At 46.4% G+C, this 21,189-nt stretch overlaps 2 protein-coding genes across 6 annotated transcripts in view; one reads left to right on the forward strand and one right to left on the reverse strand.

Moving 5' to 3' along the window:
• MSH3 (mutS homolog 3) overlaps window positions 1–7,743 on the reverse strand; it is a 95,356-nt gene extending 87,613 nt beyond the window's left edge. For 4 of the 5 annotated variants that reach the window (XM_059837093.1, XM_059837092.1, XM_059837090.1 and 1 more), the window contains exons 1-5: window positions 7,607–7,743; window positions 5,170–5,293; window positions 4,351–4,559; window positions 1,823–2,035; window positions 373–489 (exon numbers count right to left, since the gene is read on the reverse strand). In XM_059837093.1, coding sequence (XP_059693076.1) covers window positions 373–489; window positions 1,823–2,035; window positions 4,351–4,559; window positions 5,170–5,293; window positions 7,607–7,708 — 765 coding nt within the window. In that variant the 5' untranslated portion in view covers window positions 7,709–7,743. The remainder of the gene's footprint in view (window positions 1–372; window positions 490–1,822; window positions 2,036–4,350; window positions 4,560–5,169; window positions 5,294–7,606) is intronic. The other variant, XM_059837091.1, reaches the window with a different exon arrangement.
• Window positions 7,744–7,745: 2 nt separating this feature from the next.
• Window positions 7,746–19,719, forward strand: DHFR (dihydrofolate reductase). Its single transcript, XM_059837096.1, has 6 exons — window positions 7,746–7,902; window positions 8,338–8,387; window positions 9,885–9,990; window positions 10,915–11,041; window positions 17,896–18,011; window positions 19,538–19,719. The coding sequence occupies exons 1-6, from the start codon at window positions 7,817–7,819 to the stop codon at window positions 19,623–19,625; spliced, it is 573 nt and encodes a 190-aa protein (XP_059693079.1). The 5' UTR covers window positions 7,746–7,816; the 3' UTR covers window positions 19,626–19,719.
• The last annotated feature ends 1,470 nt before the right edge of the window (window positions 19,720–21,189 follow it).

Raw genomic sequence — 21,189 nt, forward strand, 5'->3', positions numbered from 1 at the left:
GATGCAGAACAGGAAGGAACAGAGAAAAAAACAGTGGGCTGGGATAAGAAAAACAAGGATGTGAGGAATAATAAAACAGAGAGAGGATATGTATGTTTCTCTTTACTAAATGCAAAAACTTGATACAAAAACACTGAGAAAAATAATTGTTCTGGAACTGTTCCTGAAAAAAATGAACACTTCTCTGAATCTGCTAATGGCTCACGACACCCCCAGCACAGAGAATCTGAAACAAAGAGAAGCTGGCCATTTCTACTGCAGGAACCAGGGATAACGAGCTGCCCACTTCTCAGCTGAGACCAGGGGCAGGTACAAGCAGTGCAAGTCCTCTCAGGGCTGGTCTGTACTCAATTAGCAGGAGTCAGGGGTAACCTTGTGTCCCTTGGCTACCAGGCGGCGCACGTGGACGAAGAGCCGGTGGCTGGGGATGCTGGCAGTCATGAAGTTGTGATCCAGGTGACAGTAAATGTTCAGCTCCTTAGCTGCAATCTGCAACAAGAGTCAGCACACGGGTCACAAAGTAATTTAAGAAGGTAAGGAGCTTATCTCTATGACAACAGTGATGCACAACTACAATTAAAAGCTCAGTGACAAAGGGAAAACATTCCAGGAGAAAGCCTGGAGGGGCCCCTCCACCTCCCTGTCCCAGCACTGCCATAAACAGGGGATTCACTATCACAGGCTGCAGGTGTCAGGTTTTAAGGTTGCACCTTGATCTTTACCACTGTGAGGTAAACCACCCACACGGCACACACAGGGTCTGAAACACAGCTCAGCAAAAGGTCAAACGATTTTCACACCACTAGAAACGCAGCAGGAATGGAAGCATTTAGTTTGTGGTCATAAAGATGGGATTAAACTGGCCAATCAACTAAAATACTGAAAAATCAATACTGAACAGCAGTGGAAACTAAATACTTAATAAAAAAGAGTGACAACACTTACTGAAATGTGACATTATCATGTGTGATTTGTATGGTCTTTTTGCCCCAGGTGTTCACTGAGCAAAGGATGGGGTGCTAGGCAGGACCTGCAGGCAAACACTGCCCTATCTGAACTGCATACTTCTATTTCTGGGCTGTAAGTACACCAGCAAATGAGCAGACAAATTACACAGCACAAATATGATGGGGAAAATGAATTCCCAGTAACCAAGCAACATTTCTCACTGGTCTCAAGTGTGAAAATAGCACCAAACAAAGGTTGGTAGCAACAACTTTGGGACAGATCATAAGAAAAAGCATTATGAAACATTTACAAACCATCACTTTAACATTATGTTTGTTATATAGTCCTTTCCAGTTCCTACAGGTCTGCCAGGTGTAGGTGGCATATCCAGGCATGCATTCAGGATGCTCTCTGCACCCAGGCTACACCTGCTGTATTCCTTTTTTCTAACACCACTTGCTCCCCTGCCTTTCAATCTGAAAGATTCCTAATGTCACACATTACAGTTATGTATTATATTTACATTACAGTAGAGTTCTGAGCCATGATATACAATTCACCTCAAAAAGTTTTTCAACCTTAACAAAACTCTGACTGGGAACTCACCTTAAATTCTCAATATCCAAGACAACAAGCACTACCATGTGATTACAAAATAATAAATGCCATTTTGGCAAAAAAAAAAAAAAAAGTGTGCATAATGGATAGTCTTGATTGTCAGCACACAGAGATTTTTCATCCTGATTTCAAGTAACAAAACAAAACAAAATACCCCCTAGTGCCCCCAAAGAAGTCTCTCTTCTAGATCTGGCCCCAGACCTAGGATGACACCAGCATAATCCAAGTATCTTTCCATAATCTTGGAGAACATTACCTCTGCATCGTCTCCAAAGAACCGGTATTTGTATCCACATTCCACACACAAAACAGTGTCTTTGTACTTTTTCTTCATTTCTATGAACTGGAGTTCCAGGGGAGTGTAAATGCTTTTGGTTCTTTTATTAAGATTTGTCTCTGAAGAATTTTGAGAATTTTCATAGGACTTAAGAGACGCAGAAAACTGACTAAGATTACATTGTAACTGCTCCTGTAAATAAAAGATGGAAAAGCAGAAATTAGGAATCCAACAAATCAATTGCCCCCTCCTTGGATTGCACTGACCACAGAGTTAAGATTGCTCTTGCAACAAAGAGCCCCCAAGCTGCAGCACAATTACTGCAGCAGGATATACAGAACACAGTATTTTTGGAATGAAAAGGAACTAAAAAGTCATGAAAGTCAAAGTTAGTTAGTCCTCAGAAACTTGAGGGGAAATCAGAACCCTATTGTATCACAGGCTCTAAAAGCACAGACCAAGACAATGCAGGCTGCTGAGAGTGGGCAGTCCAAACAGGCCACACATTGAAATAAGGATGAATTACTGCTCCAGTTTACAGGTGAGACACTCCAGCACGAAGAGATTAATGAAGTTCACAGAAAACCAAGAAATAAACCAACTTGAGTCTCAGTTCCCTGTCTCAGCCACCAAAACTGTATTCCTTCTCCAGTCTGAACCTCCTCCATAGGTTCAGCAAACCTCTCAGAACAACTTAAACACAGAAAATCAGCACTACAGTTTCTAAAGCCTTCAATGTGCAATGCTTTGAGCTCACTCTGTCTGCAGTTTATAATTTGCAATGACATTATGTAGCCTATTCTTGCCAAGCAACTTCAGCTCTACCACACTGTGGGATCTGTATTGTCGGCAGAGTGACAGGTTCAGAAGTGCAGAGCAAAACGCTGAAAAGTCTTTCACTTACAGCAAAATTCCCCCTCACTTACACCACAAGATCAAGTACAGATAATATTGGTTAAAAAAAATACAAATACAACACCCTCCAGAAATTTTTAAAGCATATTCAAAACACAGGTTGTGCTATAAATTCTGCATCTGCAAACAAATCAAATAACATTTCTACCAAGGGTCCCATTCAGATCACAAGAAGCAAAGTGAACAGACTGTTTAGCAGCAATGGTAATTCAGGAAAAACAAAACAAAACAGAACAAACAAACAAAAAAAACACCAGAGATGGCTTAAATCATATATTCTTTGGGTCATGAGGATGTACAAAGTGTGCATGCAGTCAGAGAACAAGTGGGGAAAACAGCACTTAGCTGTAACTGCAAAATCCCCACAACTGCACACCAGTAAGCAAGAAAACCCAGCCCAGCTCAAACAAAGCTGCCCTGCACCCAGAACTTGGGTGGCCTCAGGAGCTCAGATGTCTCTGCTGCAAAATCCTCAGCTCACAGACTCAGCACTCTTTGGTCCAAGGTCTGTGCCAGCCAAACGGGGTGACCTTGTCTCATTTTACAGGAAACTGTCATGACAAACCATGTGAAACAAGGGCATGAAACCAGGCAAAAGGAGGAGAAACAAACACAAAAGCAGACTCGTTGAGATGGTCTTACCAGCTGGAAAAAGGTTACCAAGCAAAAAGCAAGACACAAAGAGCTAAAAGGACCCCTGCCAAGGAAGGCAAGAAAAAACAGTTTTCTGGGCTCTCCAACTGACCACATCCTCATAACCTCAACCCCTTACCACAACAGAATTATCTTGCCACAAGCTGCTCACTTCAGCATTTGGACCCCACATCCACACAAAGCAGAACCCCCCCAGTTAAAGGCCACAGCCCTCAGACAGGGAAGGCTAAAATCAGCTTTTCATACAAGCTCCTTCCCTCCAAACGCCAGATGGAGAACTCCCCTAAAGAGCAGCCACCACAGCAGCCTTGAGATGCATTCTAGGGCCTGAGCAGCTGACCCCAAACCCCCCCATTAACTAATGTTAACTACCCCCATAAGTAAAGGGGAAACAAAATACCATTACTCCATTCAAGTCTCTTGACTTGCACCACACATATCATCATGACAATTCTTTGTGAAAGCTACCCCCGCCTTCTGCAGATGAAAAAGCAGTGATACCTTGACTGGTTAGATTTACCAGCTACTAGATTAGGCCACATCTCAGTGACAACCCTACACAACATTTCTGCAAAGAAAGCCTGTTGGAAGTTTGAGAGCCCACGTCTGGAACTGAAAGCAAGCTGAGCAAAGTGCCTCTCTGAACATGTGTTATTAATGTGTCACAGCTTCCCCCACAGGCACAGGTGACACCAACAGGGCTTCTGCTCCCTCCTGATGCTGCTGTTCAATGGTGCCACTGAGGAGCCAGAGCAGCCAACCTGCCCACCGTGCAAGGAGCCTCAGGAAAACATCTGTACACAAACACAGGTCTGTGGGGTTCTGCTGCTCCACTCCACGTCAGAGCACAGAGCACAAAGGGAAGCTTGTGCCAGAGTTTGCTGGTTTAACTCCTAACAAGCAATCCACACACCCCACAGGGCCTAAGCTCTGCCTACCTTCTGTGCCACCTTTGGGCCGCTGTCCCAAGATGGAAGAGTATTTTTCAGTTCTGAGCTCCTCCCAGTAAGACTGGGACATTTTTCTTTCTCCTGAAGGCCGTCCTCCTGGAGGCTGGTACACTGCTGGTTTGAATCACTGCAGAACTCTCTCAGCCTGCCCAGAGTTTCCAAACAGATACGGGACTTCTCACACTTCTGAGGTCCTTCTTCAGTGAAAATTCATCAGCAACATATTTTATAAAAGAGAATGTCTATTAGAAGAACATCAGTAAGCACAGACACAACCGTTTTGCTCCAGGTCTCTCTTCCCTGTGTTCCCTCTCCTCTCCCACTGCAGTATTTCTGCCAGCCTGACAGAGTCATGCACTTAAACAGCTTGGTGAACTTCCTTGGAAAACCAAAATTCCTCACTTGTGTGCTTCTCTCCATGTGGGAAGAGATGCATCATTACTTTTTGGACTGACAACTGCACAGCCATACTAGCTAAGAAGACTGGGAATCAAGCAGATTTTCTTTCAATACACTTCTTTAAGCAGACAGTATTGCCTCTTGAGGGTGTACTAGTGATACTTCAAAGCATCACACCAACAAATTTAATACCGTTCCCACTTTGAAACTGAAGAGGCTAATTCTTTCTATGGAAACATAATGAACTTTACATTCACTGGTTTTCATGCCAGCATTAACTTATTATTATCATTAACTCTGCTCAAAGCCAGACAGAACTCGGGCATTTCTGAAGCAACAGAGCAGCTGACAATGAAAAACTTATTTACTGGCTGCCAATGCTTGAGGGTTTGCTAACAGTCAACTCACTTTTATCCTGAGTCTTCCGTGGGTTACAGATCTCTTCCAGAGTAATTTGCCGTGCCTTGGTCTTCTTTTCACAGGGTTCATTGCTCTCAGTAGATGTGCTCCTTTTCGTGCAACATTTAGAAGCCTGAAACGTAAATTAAACTAATAAGTTCAGTTATCTTTTCTGTTTGATGTCCTCTGAAAGAGAACAAGCAACTTCACAATAAGTTAAGGCAAAACAGTCCAACCTCCCATCCCTGCTATTGCTCAAGGCCAGACTGGAGGAGCTTGGAGCATCCTCCTCCCTAGATGTCTTTTGAAATACGCATTTAGAACACTATGTAAACAGAAAATTCACCAATTTTGCTGTTTCATCATTGATCTTTTGCCAGAAGCTTGACTCAATATGAAGAAGTCACTTGTAAAGCCAACAGAACATAAACACTTTGCAGAGAAGCATACAACAGCAGCTTTCAGCAGCTTGCATCCACATTTCATATCATGACCTCAGATGGCTTAACCATGGAATTTAAATTTCCTTAGAACTAAGCAGGAACTCCAGCCTTACCAAAACCTCCACATAACCACAGCCCACATGAGTAGCAGTTTTCAAGCCCACTGTTAAATACCACCAAATTAACACTAATTAGGAAGTTTATTCTACAAGGGCAGAAAGACATAACTGCAACTTTCAAAATATTTTTGGACCAAAGGCAACCAAAATAGCTGACTTGAGTCACAGGTAAAAAAAGCAAACATCCTTCCAGGGCCAGAAGGGGCTGGAAACAGTAATTACAGGGAGAGTGGAAAATACAAACTCAGAATGAAATCCACCTGCAGAGACACAGCCACTTTTCCCCAGAGGTGACACAGGGAGGATCTGCATCACTGCAGGCTCTTTTGGCCTTGCACCAGCCAGCACTCAGACCCCGAGTCACCTGAGCTCCAGCACCTGGGACAGGAGCACAGCTCACTCACTGCATGCCAGAGTTGCCCTAAAACAGGATTCATCCCTCAGCGTGCCACAAGCCAGCAGTGACAGCCAGGAGAGACCCCGCGGGGCTGCTCCACGGCGCTGGGCAGGCCTGGGTGCCCGGGCTGGTCCGGCACAGCCCTGCCCTCTCCCTGCCATCCCTGCCCTCCCTGACACCGAGGCAGAGCCTGGAGTGCCAGCAGGGCCCGAGCTGCCCCGCAGGCTGGGTGAGCCCAGCCGGGCCCGTCTGACCTGCAGGGCTGAGCCTGGGACTGCCCTGAGCGGGGCAGCTGCAGCTCCTGGGGGCTGAGCATTTCCACAGGTCTGCCAGGCACCGGGGCACGTACACCAACAGCCTGATTTACACCCCTAAAACTTGTTAATTGCAGGAGCCCTTGACTAAGGGATGCAGCTGCTGCAGCCTGTCCCACCGATCAGGTCTCACATCTGGCTGATCAGGCTTCAAGGAATACAGAGATCAACCTCAGAGAACATCCTGACTTATGATACTCTTAATAAGTTCCACATTTTGCAAAACTAGAAGGCACATGGGATCAACACTGGAGTAAAGCCCCAATGACATGGACCAACGTGCTGGCCTTGCCCAGATCACCAGACCTGTGCCAAGCTCCAGCTCCTCTGAAACATGCACATCCTGTATCACAGAATCCCTGGATATTGGGGTAGGAAGGGGTGTCTGGAGATGACCTGGTCCATCCCCTGGCCAGGCAGGGAGCCCTGGGCAGGGGCACAGGAAGGTGTCCAGCTGGGGCTGGCATGGCTCCAGCCAGGGGCACTCCAGGCCCTCCCTGGGCAGCTGTTCCAGGGCTCTGCCCCTCCAGGGACACAAGTTCTTCCTCCTGCTGCCCTGCACCTTGCTGCCCTGGATTTGATGGCCACTGCTGCTGCTGCTGGCACTGGCAGGAGCGAGCAGAGCCCGGCCCGTGCTCCGGCAGCCCCTGGGGATGTTTGGGTGGATGGATGGATGTTTGGAGGGATGGATGGATGGATGGATGGAGGGATGGATGGATGGATGGATGGATGGATGGATGGATGGATGGATGGATGGATGGATGGATGGATGGATGGATGGATGGAGGGATGGATGGAGGGATGGATGGAGGGATGGATGGAGGGATGGATGGATGATGGATGGATGGATGGATGGATGGAGGGATGGATGGATGGATCCCCTGGCAGTGCTCCCTTCTGCAGCCTGCCCAGCCCAGCTCCCGCGGGCTCTGCCCAGCACACAGATGCTGCAGAGCCCAAATCCTCTCTGGGGCCTGCCCTGGACCCTGCCCAGCAGCTCCTGGTGTCCTTCCTGCCAGGCTACTCCCCAAGTACCAGTGCCCACACAGATCGTACAGCCGGGAGCTGGCAACCTGCTCCGCAGTGTCCGTGCCCCGGGGAGGGATACCGGGATGGACACCGGGATGGACACCGGGATAGCGGGCCGCGCCCGCCCCGCCCCGCCCCGCGCACCGTGTAGCGGGGCCCGCGCTCGCCGCCGCTCGCCGCCGCCCCGAAGAACCTGCTCAGCACCGGCTGCCCCGCGGCCCCGCCGCCCCGCTGACCCCGCGGCATGGCCGGGCCCCGCGCCGCGGCACCGCCTCCCGCCGGATGCGCCCGCTCGGCCCGCCCCGGCCCGCCCCGGCACAGCCCCGGCGCGGCGCGGAGCGGCCCGGCCCGGCCATGGCGCGCTCGCTCAACTCCATCGTGGCCGTCAGCCAGAACATGGGCATCGGCAAGGACGGGCGGCTGCCCTGGCCGCCGCTCAGGTACCGCGGGCCGCCGCCGGTGCGCCCCCAGCCCGCACTACAGCCCCCAGCGTGCCCCGCGCCGCGCGGCAGCGGGCGGGCGCGGCGGGGCCGCGCGGGGCGCGCTGGGAGCTGTAGCGCTTGAGGGGATGCTCTGTGAGGCGGGAAAGCGGCGGCGTGGCGGGAGGGAGGCTGTGGCGTTGTTTTTCGCGTGGGCTCTCTCTAAAGCCGTGGCCGCAGTTTATCGCTCATGCGACCACAGCTCGGGGACAAAGGTCCCGTCTCGGCCAGGCACCGGCTCAGCTCTGTCCGACTGCCTCTCCCCGGCCTCCGGCAACACACCCATTACTGGGGGGTTTTTCGTTGAAATTAAAGAACTTGCAGAAAAAAAATATATATAAATTAGAGAACTTATTCTTAAGACACGTCGTAACGCGGTTGGTGCTTTCCCGGCAGGAATGAGTACAAGTACTTCCAGCGAATGACGAGCACGGCCCGCGTGGCAGGTAACGTGTGGGGTGTGGGGCCCCCCCGGCTCGGCCTCGGCCCTTCCCTGCCTTGGCCCTCTTCCCTGCCTGCCCTCACAAGTCCCACCAGTGTTCCAGCCCTTTCAAATCGCTCGGGCTAGATGAGGAAAGGACATGAAGCAGATATTTCAGAGGAGATGCAGATTGCTCCTCTTAGGGAGCAATTTTCAAGTCCTTCTTTCGTCAGAAGAATAGAAAACTTCACCTCAAGTTTACCTAACAAGTCTTTACCCGAAACTCCAAGTTAAAATGGGAAGGTTTTCACAACGTGCTTAATTAGCAGAGGTGGTTAGTTTTTTGCAGGCTGCATTCCCTTATCTCGCTTGTTTGCTGTGTCTCAGCCTTGGCCATTGGATCCACCCCTCTGACTCTTGTGACAGTAATTCTGCCGAGTTTTCTGCGTGCCGAGCCAGATCCATGCACCAGAAAGTCCAAAGCATAGAGCAGAAGTACTGCAGTTGTTTGTCAACACGGTCACTTTTTCATGGTTTGTTTAGGTTGGGTTTTTTTTGGTGGTTTTTTTTTTGTTTTGTTTTTTGTGGTTTTTTTTTTTTTTTTTTTTTTTTTTTTTTAATGCTGTAAGAACTCATTGTTTGGTCAAAACTCACTTTTGGTCAGCTTGATCCATTCCCTTGTTTTGATTTGCTGCCCTACTCCATTTTCTGCCTTGAAGCTCTGTTTTGATTAGGAGACTTATTCAAATTTTCTGATTTGAATGTCTGTTCCGTAGTCCACAAGGAATGCCTGATCTCATTTTGAAACAGTTCAGAGTGAAAGACTTTACATGTGTTTAGAAGACCTGATTCAGCCCTTTGCAACCCTGTATGTACTAAAAAAGGCCAGAACACAACTGACAGTTGTAAGTCTTTGTAGATGTCTGCAAGTTGCATCTTACCTGGCAGAAATAAGCTGTGATCAAGAAAAAAGATGTTTGAAATATAATTACAAAGAAACATTTTGCTCTGTCCTACCTGCAGATCTTTTGATAAGCTGTGATCTCAGATGCTAGGCAGTAGAGTGCTTCATTACCAGACTTCTTATTATGCTGCAATAAATCTTCACACCAGGGATGTCACCTTTGCCTCTGTTGTGTCTCAGCCTGGAAACAACATGGAAAGAGTGACCATGTTGGCATTGTGTTTTTTTCTCTGATAACTCCTTTTCCTCATAAAGAAACATTCCTTTCCTTAGCAGATTTGCATATGAGAGGTAATCATGTTATGAATGCTTGGGTTTGGTCAAAAACAGTATTTATGTGTGAATGTTAGGGTGTGATTGATCACCTGTAGCACTTTGGCTTTAGATTTAGTTTGAGTGGTTCTTCTCCTAGAAATTGTTGTGGGTTTATAAGTCAGTTCTCATTTGAGAACTGGGGCCTGGGCTTGTGCTTTTGCTGCCTGCTGCAGAGGGGCTTGGAAAGGCAGGGGAAGTCCATCAGTGTCTCTAAACAATTCAACTCAATTCTCTCCTGCTCAGGTAAACAGAATGCAGTGATAATGGGTAAAAAAACGTGGTTCTCCATCCCTGAGAAGAACCGTCCTTTAAAAGACAGGATTAATATTGTGCTCAGCAGGGAGCTCAAGTAAGTATGATAAATAAGGGCCCTGTAAAACAAATGAAAACCTGCACCAAAAATGTCTGTAGTGTTACAGCATACAGCAGTTCCAAATGTAGCATTTTTGGTACCTGTTTAGAAAGCATTTCTGCTGTTCTGAGTGTTATGACTACCTTACTCCTAATTTTTAATATTTAAAAATTCATTCACAAGGTAATTGTCATTACTTTGCATCACGAGTACTGCTTTTCACTCTACTCACAAACCATTTGACAATTTTCAATAGTGCTTCTGACTCATGTATGTAACTGTATTTCTCTAGTTCCTGCATACACTGGTGGCCCAAAGTTCATTTTTTTAAGTTCGTTTTTTTTTTTTAGGATTTGTGGATGAACTGTCTTTTTTAAGAACTCACTTCTTGAATGCCTCACCCACATTCACACAAATATTTTTAAACACAAATGTACACTTGTAGTTCTTCATTGCTTTGGAGGATGTTGGTGGATTTGCAGGTGATTATGTGAGAATATTGGCTTTTCACCTGGTTTTCTTGAATGAATTATTAACGTTCTGAAATTCAACTCAAAATCTACATTTTATTTCTTCATTATCTGTATTGAATGATCTATGTTTAATTTATAGATTGTGTCTTTATCTTGTAGATACGTAAATTTCTCAGTTACACTTTTTCAGAAGCCTGTTGTGAAATTCCAGATTCCTTATTTAGAATGCCTTCTAAATTACAGTTAAGCTGTGATCTGTTGAACAGTCCTACAGTCAGATGAGACTTCTAACATAATTTAGCAATAACAGGCACTTCAAAATAATTAACTGACATGCAACATGTAGTTATTTGTTAATTCAGCAGAGCACATTTTGTGTCTAGAGTGTATTGATGATCATGATGAATTGTCCTTGATTTATTTAGTAATAGAGCTTTGCTTTTTCTAGGGAAACCCCGAAAGGAGCACATTATCTTTCCAAAAGTCTGGATGATGCTCTAGCTCTTTTGGATTCACCAGAGTTAAAAAGTAAAGTAGACATGGTTTGGATCGTGGGAGGCACTTCAGTGTACAAGGTACATTTAGCCTCCTCCTAAATTACTCATTTTCTGTGATGGGATGAGGATGAAGTTCCTATTACTGCTGCTTTAGGGGGTGCTTTCCCTTCACATTACCAGCAAACTGCAGTGATTATAACTGAACAGGTCTCAGAGAGTAGGATCTCAACTCTCAAGCTGAGAATGCCTGTCTAGAAGCTGAACATTGCTCTTGCCAGTGGGCCAGTGTCACACTGTTGCTGTGCTTTTGAGAGCTTTTCATAAGCACCTAAATTGCTGGGTTCTTCAGAAAAAGCCCATATTATTATGTTTATTTTACTGAGACCATGTTTTTGTGTTTTATTTTACTGAGATTGCTGACTGACCCTGCAAAGGGTGTGAAAAGAAAAAAAAGGAGAAGTGCTCCGGTATGGTTAGCCAGAGTATGACACTTTGTACATGTAAATGGAGAAGAAAATAGGATTTAGAGAGAGCTGACAGGTCATGGTGTCAGCAATAACAGGAGATAACCACACAACAAAAGGTCGCACTCACTCTGCTTTCCCATCCAGCAGTGTTCCTACTGCTCCCACTCCCTGGGTCAAGAATTGTAAAGCAAATTCTATTTACCAGTGAAAGGAACAGTGCTGCTGTCCTGTAGTCATTACAGGCATGCTGGGAGATACACTGCAGTTGTTGTTGGGCACTCGATGTGAGATGTGTGATGACAGTGCCATAATGCACTGATTATCAGTGCCATAGTGCCTGATTCCCTGGTGGGGAATCAGGGCTGATACTGTGCCCTGTGTACTGGGTCGGACAATGCATTTTTCTGGTACTTCTTGCCTTTACACTTTGTGCTTTTCATGAACCTCTGTGTCTGAGGAAATGCATCTTTCACAGTAAAGCAATGAGGTAGTTAGAGATTGCTGAGATTGTAAGCGGATGAGGTGAAATAGCACTGCTGTTCCTCGTGGTGAAGTCCACCTTGTGTTCCATGTGCAAATGCATTCAGGCTATAATCAGATGTTTTCCTACAGAAAAAGTGTCCTTGGCTCTCTGCTATGACAGTGCCTGTGCATGCAGAGGGTCTCTGGAGAGGGCTTCTCCTCACAGAGGGCAGAGCCAGAGCCAGCTGTGAGCAGCAGCATTTGCTCCTTCCCTGCCACAGGCTCAGCTGTAAAGAGCTGTTGCTTCTGCTGCTTCTTCAAGAGCATCTGTCTTGGAGGCTTCTGATATTTGGAAGAAAGTAGTGTGGTTTTTTAGACCATTACTCACCAATACTCACATTATAAATTGGCAGGTTTGATCGAGAATAAATTGGAAAGTACTGTTTGTGCGAATCAGTACAAGGGAATGTGTAAAGTAAGAGGAGACCTGGCTACCCTGGACATGGACAAGCATTGTGAGAGATGGGAATGTCCAATGGGGAGAAGAGAAGGCTCCAGGGACGTATCAGAGCCCCTTCCACTGCCTAAAGGGGCTCCAGGAGAGCTGGAGGGGAACTGGGGACAAGGCATGGAGGGACAGCATGCAGGGAATGGCTCCCAGTGCCAGAGGGCAGGGATGGATGGGATATTGGGAATTACAGATTGTTTCCTGGCAAGATGGGAGGCCCTGGCACAGGTGCCCAGAGCAGCTGGGGCTGCCCCTGGATCCCTGGCAGTGCCCAAGGCCAGGCTGGGCACTGGGGCTGGAGCAGCCTGGGATGGTGGAAGGTGTCCCTGCCCATGGAACGAGATGAGCTTTAAGGTTCTGTCCAACCCATACCCTTTTGTGGTTCTAAAATTTCAGCTGTTTCCACCCTTTCAATCATCTGCTCAAGACATTTCAAAGAAAGGTGTAATTACGTTAGGGAGAAATCTGACCATTTCATACAGATTCCTGCATTCAAACTACCTTTGTGATGTTAACTGAAAGGGTTTTATGAGGACCATACATGTCTGCCAAAACTACAAGTAATATTTTTAGTGCCTGTATTAAAGATGCACAAAAGATTTTACAGGAGTATTTCCGTTATACTGTGTGGAAATGTGTGGGAAATAAAATAGCAATTGGTAATTGAAGTGAATAATTTTATTCAGTAGTTGTAGGTATTTGGTTCTAAAGCACTATTTAGATTTCACTAGTTTGTGTTCTCAAAGGTTGAGACCTGATTTTGTTCATTAATACGAGTCTGTGCTTGTCATAGAAAGACCTACCCCATTTTGATTATTGAGGCTGTTACAGGACTCTGTTACAGGAAATCAAGTCTGTTTATGCTTTCTACCATCAAACAGAAAGAATATTCACATGAAAGTTCCTTGCTGCCCTTTTAGACCAGGGGAAGCACTTGCAGGTAGCAGATTTGCAGGTTCCCAGTGGGATCTGCCCCCAGGCTCTCTGTTATGGTTTTCTGTGTAACCCTGTCATGCTGTGTGCAAGGAGCATGGTGTATGCAGGGTAATTGTTCTGTGGGTTGCTAACTCCTTGGGGCACAGTGGTTTTCCACTGGGATCACTACAGAGTGGAACCACAGGCAGCCATGTGCTCTGACAGCCTGTCGGGGCTGCTGTGGGTGTCAGAGGAGGAGTGGGAAGATGTGAGGATTTTTGGGACAGCACTGCAGCTGCTGTGCCCAGGTTGGTCTGTGGCTCTGGGCACAGTGAGCTCAGTCTGGTGATATTCCATTGGAGTGGGATTCCAAGGAATAGGAAGCACATGCAGAATGCACAGGATGTGAGGGTGCCTGTCAGAAGCTGCAGCAGCTTTGCCATTGCCAGACAACGCCTCCAGGGCCCACATCATTATTTCAGACAGGGGCTTATTGTCCTGTGGAGCCTTTTCACAGCTCCTAGCCTTAGCACCGTATCATCAGTTAATCAGTTTGCCTTGGGGAGCTCCACTGTCATCAGGGCTGTTGTCACCAAGCTCTGGGAACAATTCTGCAAGCCTGTTTCTGTAGATGGTGTGAGCAGGGAGTGTTCCATGACCTTCCAGGCCTTGGCTGGTTTTTGTTTCCACACCCCTGGAGGGTGCCCTGGGCTGTTCAGGATGTCTGGACGCCTGCCATGCTGTGCCCTCTGCTTGGCCCAGACACCCTGCTGGAGCACCAGCCCGACCTGTCCTCATCCAGGGAGCTGGGCCAAGGGGCAGCAGCTGCCCTGCTGTCTGAGTGCACCTTTGGGACAGGGCTGTCCAGTCAGTCTCAGCTACAGGTGGCTGCGGTGCCCTGTGCAGTCTTTAGGAACTGAGGCAAGCCAAGGTACTACAGCAGGTGCTCGGGGACGGTGTTTTGGGACAAGATGCTGCCTCCCAGGAGTGGGATGGAGGCAGGGGTTTGCTGCTGTTCCCATCCTTTTTCTCCTCAGACCAAAGCTGTGAACACTTATAAGGACGCAGAACATCCCTCTGTTGGTTCTGGCCATCTCTCCCACTGCCCCTTGGTTCTCAAGGACACAGTTCTCTCCAGGGCGTGGGAGGATTGGCATCAGCTGCTTCAGGCCCTCTGTGAGCTGTGGTGGCCATCCAAATCCTCGTGTAGGTCACACTGATGCTGTGCTCACACACTCTAGGAAAACCTACCTGACCTCTGCGACAGGGAAATGGGGATCAGTGGGGACAGGGAAGGGCTGGGTGGAGTGTTGGTATTGGCAAGTGAGAGCAGGACAGATTGAAAACAGCTCCATCAGTTCAGTGAGGGTTCAGAAAAACTCTTGTGGGTGTCATCTTCTTGAATTTGACTGGACACTGATCTCTCATCAGGTTTATTATCTCCTAATGTAGCCACAGGTCAGTAGCAATGCCCCCAGGGAAGCTTTTGGCCTTCTGACAGGACAGACTTACCCGGTTAATTTGCTTGGATATTAGTGCAATGCCATCTGGATCCCCTGTGCAGTGTTCTGGATCTCCTGAGCTCCAGGAGGAGCTGGAATTGCTGCTGTTTGCCTGGATGAGGAAGGAGGAGCCCAGCAGCGGGTTACCGCAGTTGTGAAGCTGTTACACATCATGGCAGGCGCTCTGTGATTTCGTCTGAGCACTTCATGTTTGGAGGGCTGTCTGCTGGCTTGTGAGTGCTTCTTGTGTGCTGGGGGCTTGTGGTGCTGGCTCACTCCTTAGTGCTGGCCCTGGAGTCCCTCACAGCTGTTAGAGCTCGTCAGCTGTACTGGAGCACAGCTTCTGGCTCTGTTTCATCCCCAAGAAATTTCATTAATGGCTATCAAAGCTGCTCCCATGTACACCTCAAGCATGGTGAGTGGGGAGAGTTGGAAGAATCATTAACAGTTGGGCTCAGTGGTCTTGGAAGTCTCTTCCAAACTTGGAGATTCTACAGTCCTGTGATTTCAAAACCAGGTTTCTGGTCTGAGTTAAGACACTGCTGAGTTAAGTAAGACACAGTGCTGAGTGGAGGTATTGTCTCTTGAGAGGTTCAGGTCTTGGCCTTGACTCTGAAAAATAGTGCTCTCTGGACATCCTGGGAGGAACAGAGGCCCACAGAAGGGTTAAGACTGCAAAGGGCTTAAAGGCTCATGCCATTCCAAACCTCTTGTCATGGACTGGGACACCTTTCACTAGACCAGCTTACTCTGAGTCCACTCAGTATAAATTGTATCAGTCTCTTTTAACTACATTTAAACAGTGTGATTTAGGCTGGTCAAAAACAACATTGAGGTTTTACTAGGAGTAGGACCTGTAAGTCCATCACATCCTTAAATACTACATAGGATGTTAAAAAAACCAAACAAAACCAACAACAACAAAAGCACACACATCACATACAAATCCACAAAAACCAACAAACCCAGGTGTCAACTTCCTTATGTGTATGGTATGGTTTTATCATGCTGAGTGAGTATATCAGCATTCCACCAGCTCAGCTCTGTGCCTCCTCTAATTTCTCTTTGGTCCCAAAAAAATGGTGAAACCAATGGAGTGGGCTGGGCAGGGCAAGACTGATTGAATAGCAGTAAGGACCTACTTTATTCCTTGTGGAAAGGACAGCACTATGACAAAACTCCTTTGCTACCCTGCCATGTCCTCTGCAGTATTTCACTGAGGCAGTGTCAGAGTCCAGGCCTCCCTGAACAGGCTCCTTTGGAGGCTCCACCTGTCTAAGGTTTCGTGTTTGATACAGAATTCACTTCTCTGAAGTTATCTGAAGTTTCCTCTGGAGAACGGGGGACCGAGTGTTCCCAAGGGACCAGGAGCTGTCCCCATGGGCAGTCATTGGAGTGGCAGGGCTCAGGGTGGTGGGGCAGGGTCTGGCCCCGTGATCACAACCAGGTCAGGCTGAGCCTGGGGGGGTGACCAGGCAGGGCTATGGGCACCGGCTGTGGCCGGGTCAGGATGGCAGCCAGTGGCTGATTTCAGTGTGTGCTGGAATCCCAAAGCAGGGGAAAGTTGCCCTGAACAGAGCAGAGCAAGTGAAAAAGTGAGTTTGTCCTTGGCCCTTGCATGCTCACTGCCAGGCACTGGGCACTGCCAGCTGCTGAGGAGCAATATGTGGCCTGAAATCAGCCTGAGCCTGTTACTCTCCCCCAGGCTCTTTTCTGTTGCTGCTTACTGGTCATGGGCCACCTACACCCACAGCCTCCAGAGCCAGTCTGGCAAACTGAGGAAGCGTCTGCACTTCTTCTATGAGTGTGGGGACAGTGACACAGCTGGCTGGTTCATTCAGCTAATGGAACCATCTCCCTAGAACAGAGGTCACCATCTGGTCTCCCTGGGATTAAATTTAACTTTCTTTGCACTGCCTGTGGTCGGTCCCTCCGTGGTGGTGGTGGAGAGTTCCTGATAAAGCTGAATTCCCCACAGGGTTGGATAGGAAGTTGATTTGTTCTTCTACTACAAAGCGGAAGTGTTTCTGTTTACAGAACACATATTTTTATTTGTGAAGCAGATTATTATTCTGTCATTTTGCAAGTGTGACTCTTCTTACCTCCCTGTCCCTAAACAAAGAAAAATAGTAGTGTTTGTGTACAAACTGGATGGACGCCAGTTCAGTGCTGTTCAGTGCTTGTGTGCTGTGACTTAGGTCTTTCATTTCTAACTGTTCTCTAGTAGAGCAGCTTTTCTACAAATTAGCCTCTCAGCAGTGGTTAATTAATTTTATTGGATTCCATTTGTTATTGCTTGGTTCCTGTGCTTGTTGAAGTAGTTCCTAATAGCCTGCTGCATGGTGAGTCACCTTCCACAAAAAGCACTGCTCGTTGCCAGTTTAAGCGAAAGAGAGGAAAAGCTACAAGCTTTTCAAAAATGCTTCAAAAAAACCACTAGCCCTTAGTGTAGCTTTTCATGGGTTATTTTAATGCCCACAAGGTCTGGAGGAGTTGCCATTTTTCAATCTCGGAACAAAATGTGTATTCCTACCTCCTGAATTTGTAGGTGAAAACCTCACCTAACAAACATTATCTTAGAACATTTTCATGCAAGGACCTTGGAAATGTAAAAGCTTTCAGCACTTGTTATCATTTTGCCACAATCCAGAGATCCAACTTTGAAGTTAAACCAAGGGGTAGATTGATCTGGAATTCAAAAAAAATACAGCACAAATCCCTAGCAGTGATATTAAGCATCAGAACAAAGTACCTTGAGGTGTGGGCATCTCTCACCACTTAAACCTTCCTGTCTCCCAAAGAGTGTGATTCAGAAATTGCTTGTTGCTCCTGGGCCTACTGTTCCTTTCTTCTCACAGGGCTATTCAAATTTTGTTCTTAACTTCTGTCAGATTCCCCAGGCTCTGAGAATAGGTATTGCTGCCACTTACCAGGTGGAACTGACACAGGGTGAAATTATCCCTTTAGAAAGTGCTCTTCAGCAGAGTCTAAAAGAGGAGATTCAGAGTGTAATTTTCGCGGCTTTGCTGAAAGCCTGTGATACATAAAATTGGGACTGAGTTTGTGTTGTTTCTAAAGGCAGCAATGGAGAAGCCAATTCATCATCGATTGTTTGTGACAAGAATCTTGGAAGAATTTGAAAGTGACACATTTTTTCCAGATATTGACCATAAAGACTACAAGCTTCTAACAGAGTAAGTACCAAAATGAGTATCAGGCTTATCTTCAAAGTAATCTAATTTGAATGTTTTAAGGTTCATGTTAAGGCCATGTTGGTTTGAGTTTGAGGTGAATTTTTCCCCAGATTCATTCTTCACTTACAACCTGGAATGGCACCACACTCTACACAGATTTTCTGGGAACTTGCTGTGTTCTTCACCTTTCCTATGATGTTCACAGTAAAGAATTGTCTATGTCAGTTTGCTGCAAAAGTAGCTTTTTTGTATTGTTTCCTGGTTTAGAATTACTCATATATTTAGTAAGCTTTGTAACTCTTACTATGTTGTTAGTAAATAGTATTTGGCCTCTGAATGTCTTTTATAAATTGCCAAAGACAAATTAAATGGACTTGGGTGTAGAGGCTTGAGTTTTATGTATTTCTAGGGTTATTTCTTCCCTCTTGAGAAAATTACTTCTTCCTAATAAATGCAGTAGGAAAAGGTGTACAAAAACTTAGAGTTTCTGCCATTCACTGTGGTTTCTTCTATATTATCCTTGTCATATTCCAGTTGTGCTTTTATGCCCTCTCCAACAAGATTACATCCAAAAGGCAATAAGGAGCAGCAAAATTTAAGACACCTGCCTCCAAACCAGGGAGGACCAGACCTGTTTTCCTCCTGCTGCTCCTGTTTTGGCTCTCAGCTGGTTACAGAGCAGCAATGGAAGAAAGTATGAGGAGTAAGACTCTTCTCGGGGGGCACAGGAATGGATGAGCACGGCTCTGGGGGAGGATAGGCAGGGAAGAGGGATGCAGGACAGACAAGGTGGGTGGGGAGGATGAGTCATCTTCTCCAACTCCAATATATTGTGAACTACTCTGTGCTCATTTGAGTGTCCTGAGATCTGACCCAACGCTCCCTCTTGGCTGTTCCTAGCTATATGTTGTTTTTGGCCAATGTACTGAAATGAACATTGGTGTTAGAACATGATTTTGTAAAATAACAGGTAATTTCCTCACTGAAGTGGAAACCTGATGATGCCAAACCTTCCCAAATAAATTTAAAATGTATCTCTCCCTCAAAGTCAGTATTACTCATACAAAATCCTTCTTCTTTTGCGGGGAGATGAAAAGATTTTTGAAAGCGTCTATTAATAAGAAGTGGTTTAGAAAACCTGGAATGTAGAGGAACTCTTTCTATGGTAGCAGTCACCTGTTTAGTAATCTCTTGCAGACTTATAAAAAGCCTTGTCCTTAGCATTTCCTCTAAACCAACTTAGGAGAAGCAAGGCGAGGAAAAAACCGAAGTGTTCTGTAATCTCTTCTTCCTTGACTGACATTTTGAATAACATATTGGAAGCTTTAATAAAAAATGTTGGGTATTTCTTTAAGCCAAAAATAGTGCCAAAAATGGTGTACCTCTTCTAAAAGACAATGTTTTCTTTTTTTTTTTTTTTCCAAATAACTTGCTTTTCTAGTTGATTGGATAAATCATAAAGGTGAATCATAATGATATTCTTACCTGCTTGTTGGCTTTTGCTTTTTCTTCTCCTCTCTCCCTAGGTACCCTGGTGTCCCTGCTGATATCCAAGAAGAGAATGGGATCCAGTACAAATTTGAAGTATATGAAAAAACTGTTATGGCACAATAAGGGAGGCTTTTTGTACTTCTGTGTAAGGGCAGGTATTTTAAACCATGAAGTTTTACTGAGTGTAAAGATAACATTAAAATTTTGAAGAAAATTATGCCTGATGGTAAAATACCTCCGTAGTGAATGGTTCCAAAAACCACACCCCACACTTTGAAAGTACACCCTGCAGAAGGGGGTCTGAGCAATTCCACAACAAAGGTTGCAGGAGACTTTGCATTGATCTTACAATCCATGGCAGCATCCCTGACAATTCCACAGATAAGGAAAGGCATTAGACTGTGTCAGAGCTTTTCTGCTGAAACAAAGGGTTTTAGTATCTCTCTCCTTGTTCAAAACGTGCAGCACTGAGAAAGCAGCAATCCTCCCAAGTTTGACTAGGGTGTTGTATACATTTATAACAGCCTTTAAAATGTGTTGATCTAGGGGTAAAGGTAAGCAAGGCCAGCAGGGGAAGGGGGATCAGGAAGTGTCATGCAGCAGTTGAGGGGTGCACTGATCCAGGACCTGTTGTTAGTGGTCAGGAGCACATAGTCATGGAATGATTATATGTAGGTGCTTTTATTAAGAGCTCTGGGTGTCAGGGCTACACACCCAAATCTGACTCTGACACGGGTTCGGGACGAACACATTTTTATACCCTTATCGTTAGATAACTACATATTAATTATTGAACTTATATTCTTCTATTCTAGACATTGATTTCATCCAAGCATGGATTTTGTTACTTCCATCAAACCCCCCAAACATCGTTTCTCATTATTTTTGTTACGATTAAACAGTAATTATATCCAATTAACAAACAGTCATCCCAACAATCATATCATCATAGTCATTACATGATTATACAGGTGCAGCCTAACATTTTCCCAGGGCCTACCAGGCCTATCCTTCCTTTCTAACTCCCCTGAATATTCCATGATTTTAGAAACATTTTATCCTCATACTGTCACTCCAGGGTGCATCCCACAGGATCACCAGTCCTGCTGCACAGCCTGCTGCAGGTGGGCTCCTCTCCCCGTGGGGCTGCCAGGAGCCTCTGCAGCAGGTGCTGCCCACAGGATCACAGCCTCTTTCCTGTATCTGCTGCTGCACTGTGGGCTCCTCAGGGCTCCCTGTGGGCTGAGGGGAGCCTGAGCTGCTCCTGCCTGACCTGCCCTGCAGGGCTCCTCTCCCCTCACAGCACCTCTTGCCCCAGCTGTTTTTCCCCCCCCTCCTTATTTCTGTTGTCCCAAGGTGCCAGTGCCACTGGTGGGCTCAGCCTTGGCCAGCAGTGGCTCTGCCCTGGAGCCAGTGGCATTGGCCCCACAGGACATGGGAGAAGAAGTTTCCAGCAGCTTCTCACAGAAACCACCCCTGCAGCCCCCCTGCTCCCCACACCTGGCCACACAAACCCAGCAAAATCTGTTAAAGAAGCTTCAGTATTTCCCTAGGTTCAGGGTTTTTAACATTTCCCTAGGTTTCACACAGCTGTGTGAAAGCTTTGCTGCTCTCATAAGAAGTCACTGTCAGTTTGACTGCAGCCCCTTCAAAGTGGAAGAAAATATGCATTGATTTCTTAAAAGTC

This window comes from Haemorhous mexicanus, chromosome Z (genome assembly GCF_027477595.1).
Source record: "Haemorhous mexicanus isolate bHaeMex1 chromosome Z, bHaeMex1.pri, whole genome shotgun sequence".
Lineage (NCBI taxonomy): Eukaryota > Metazoa > Chordata > Aves > Passeriformes > Fringillidae > Haemorhous > Haemorhous mexicanus.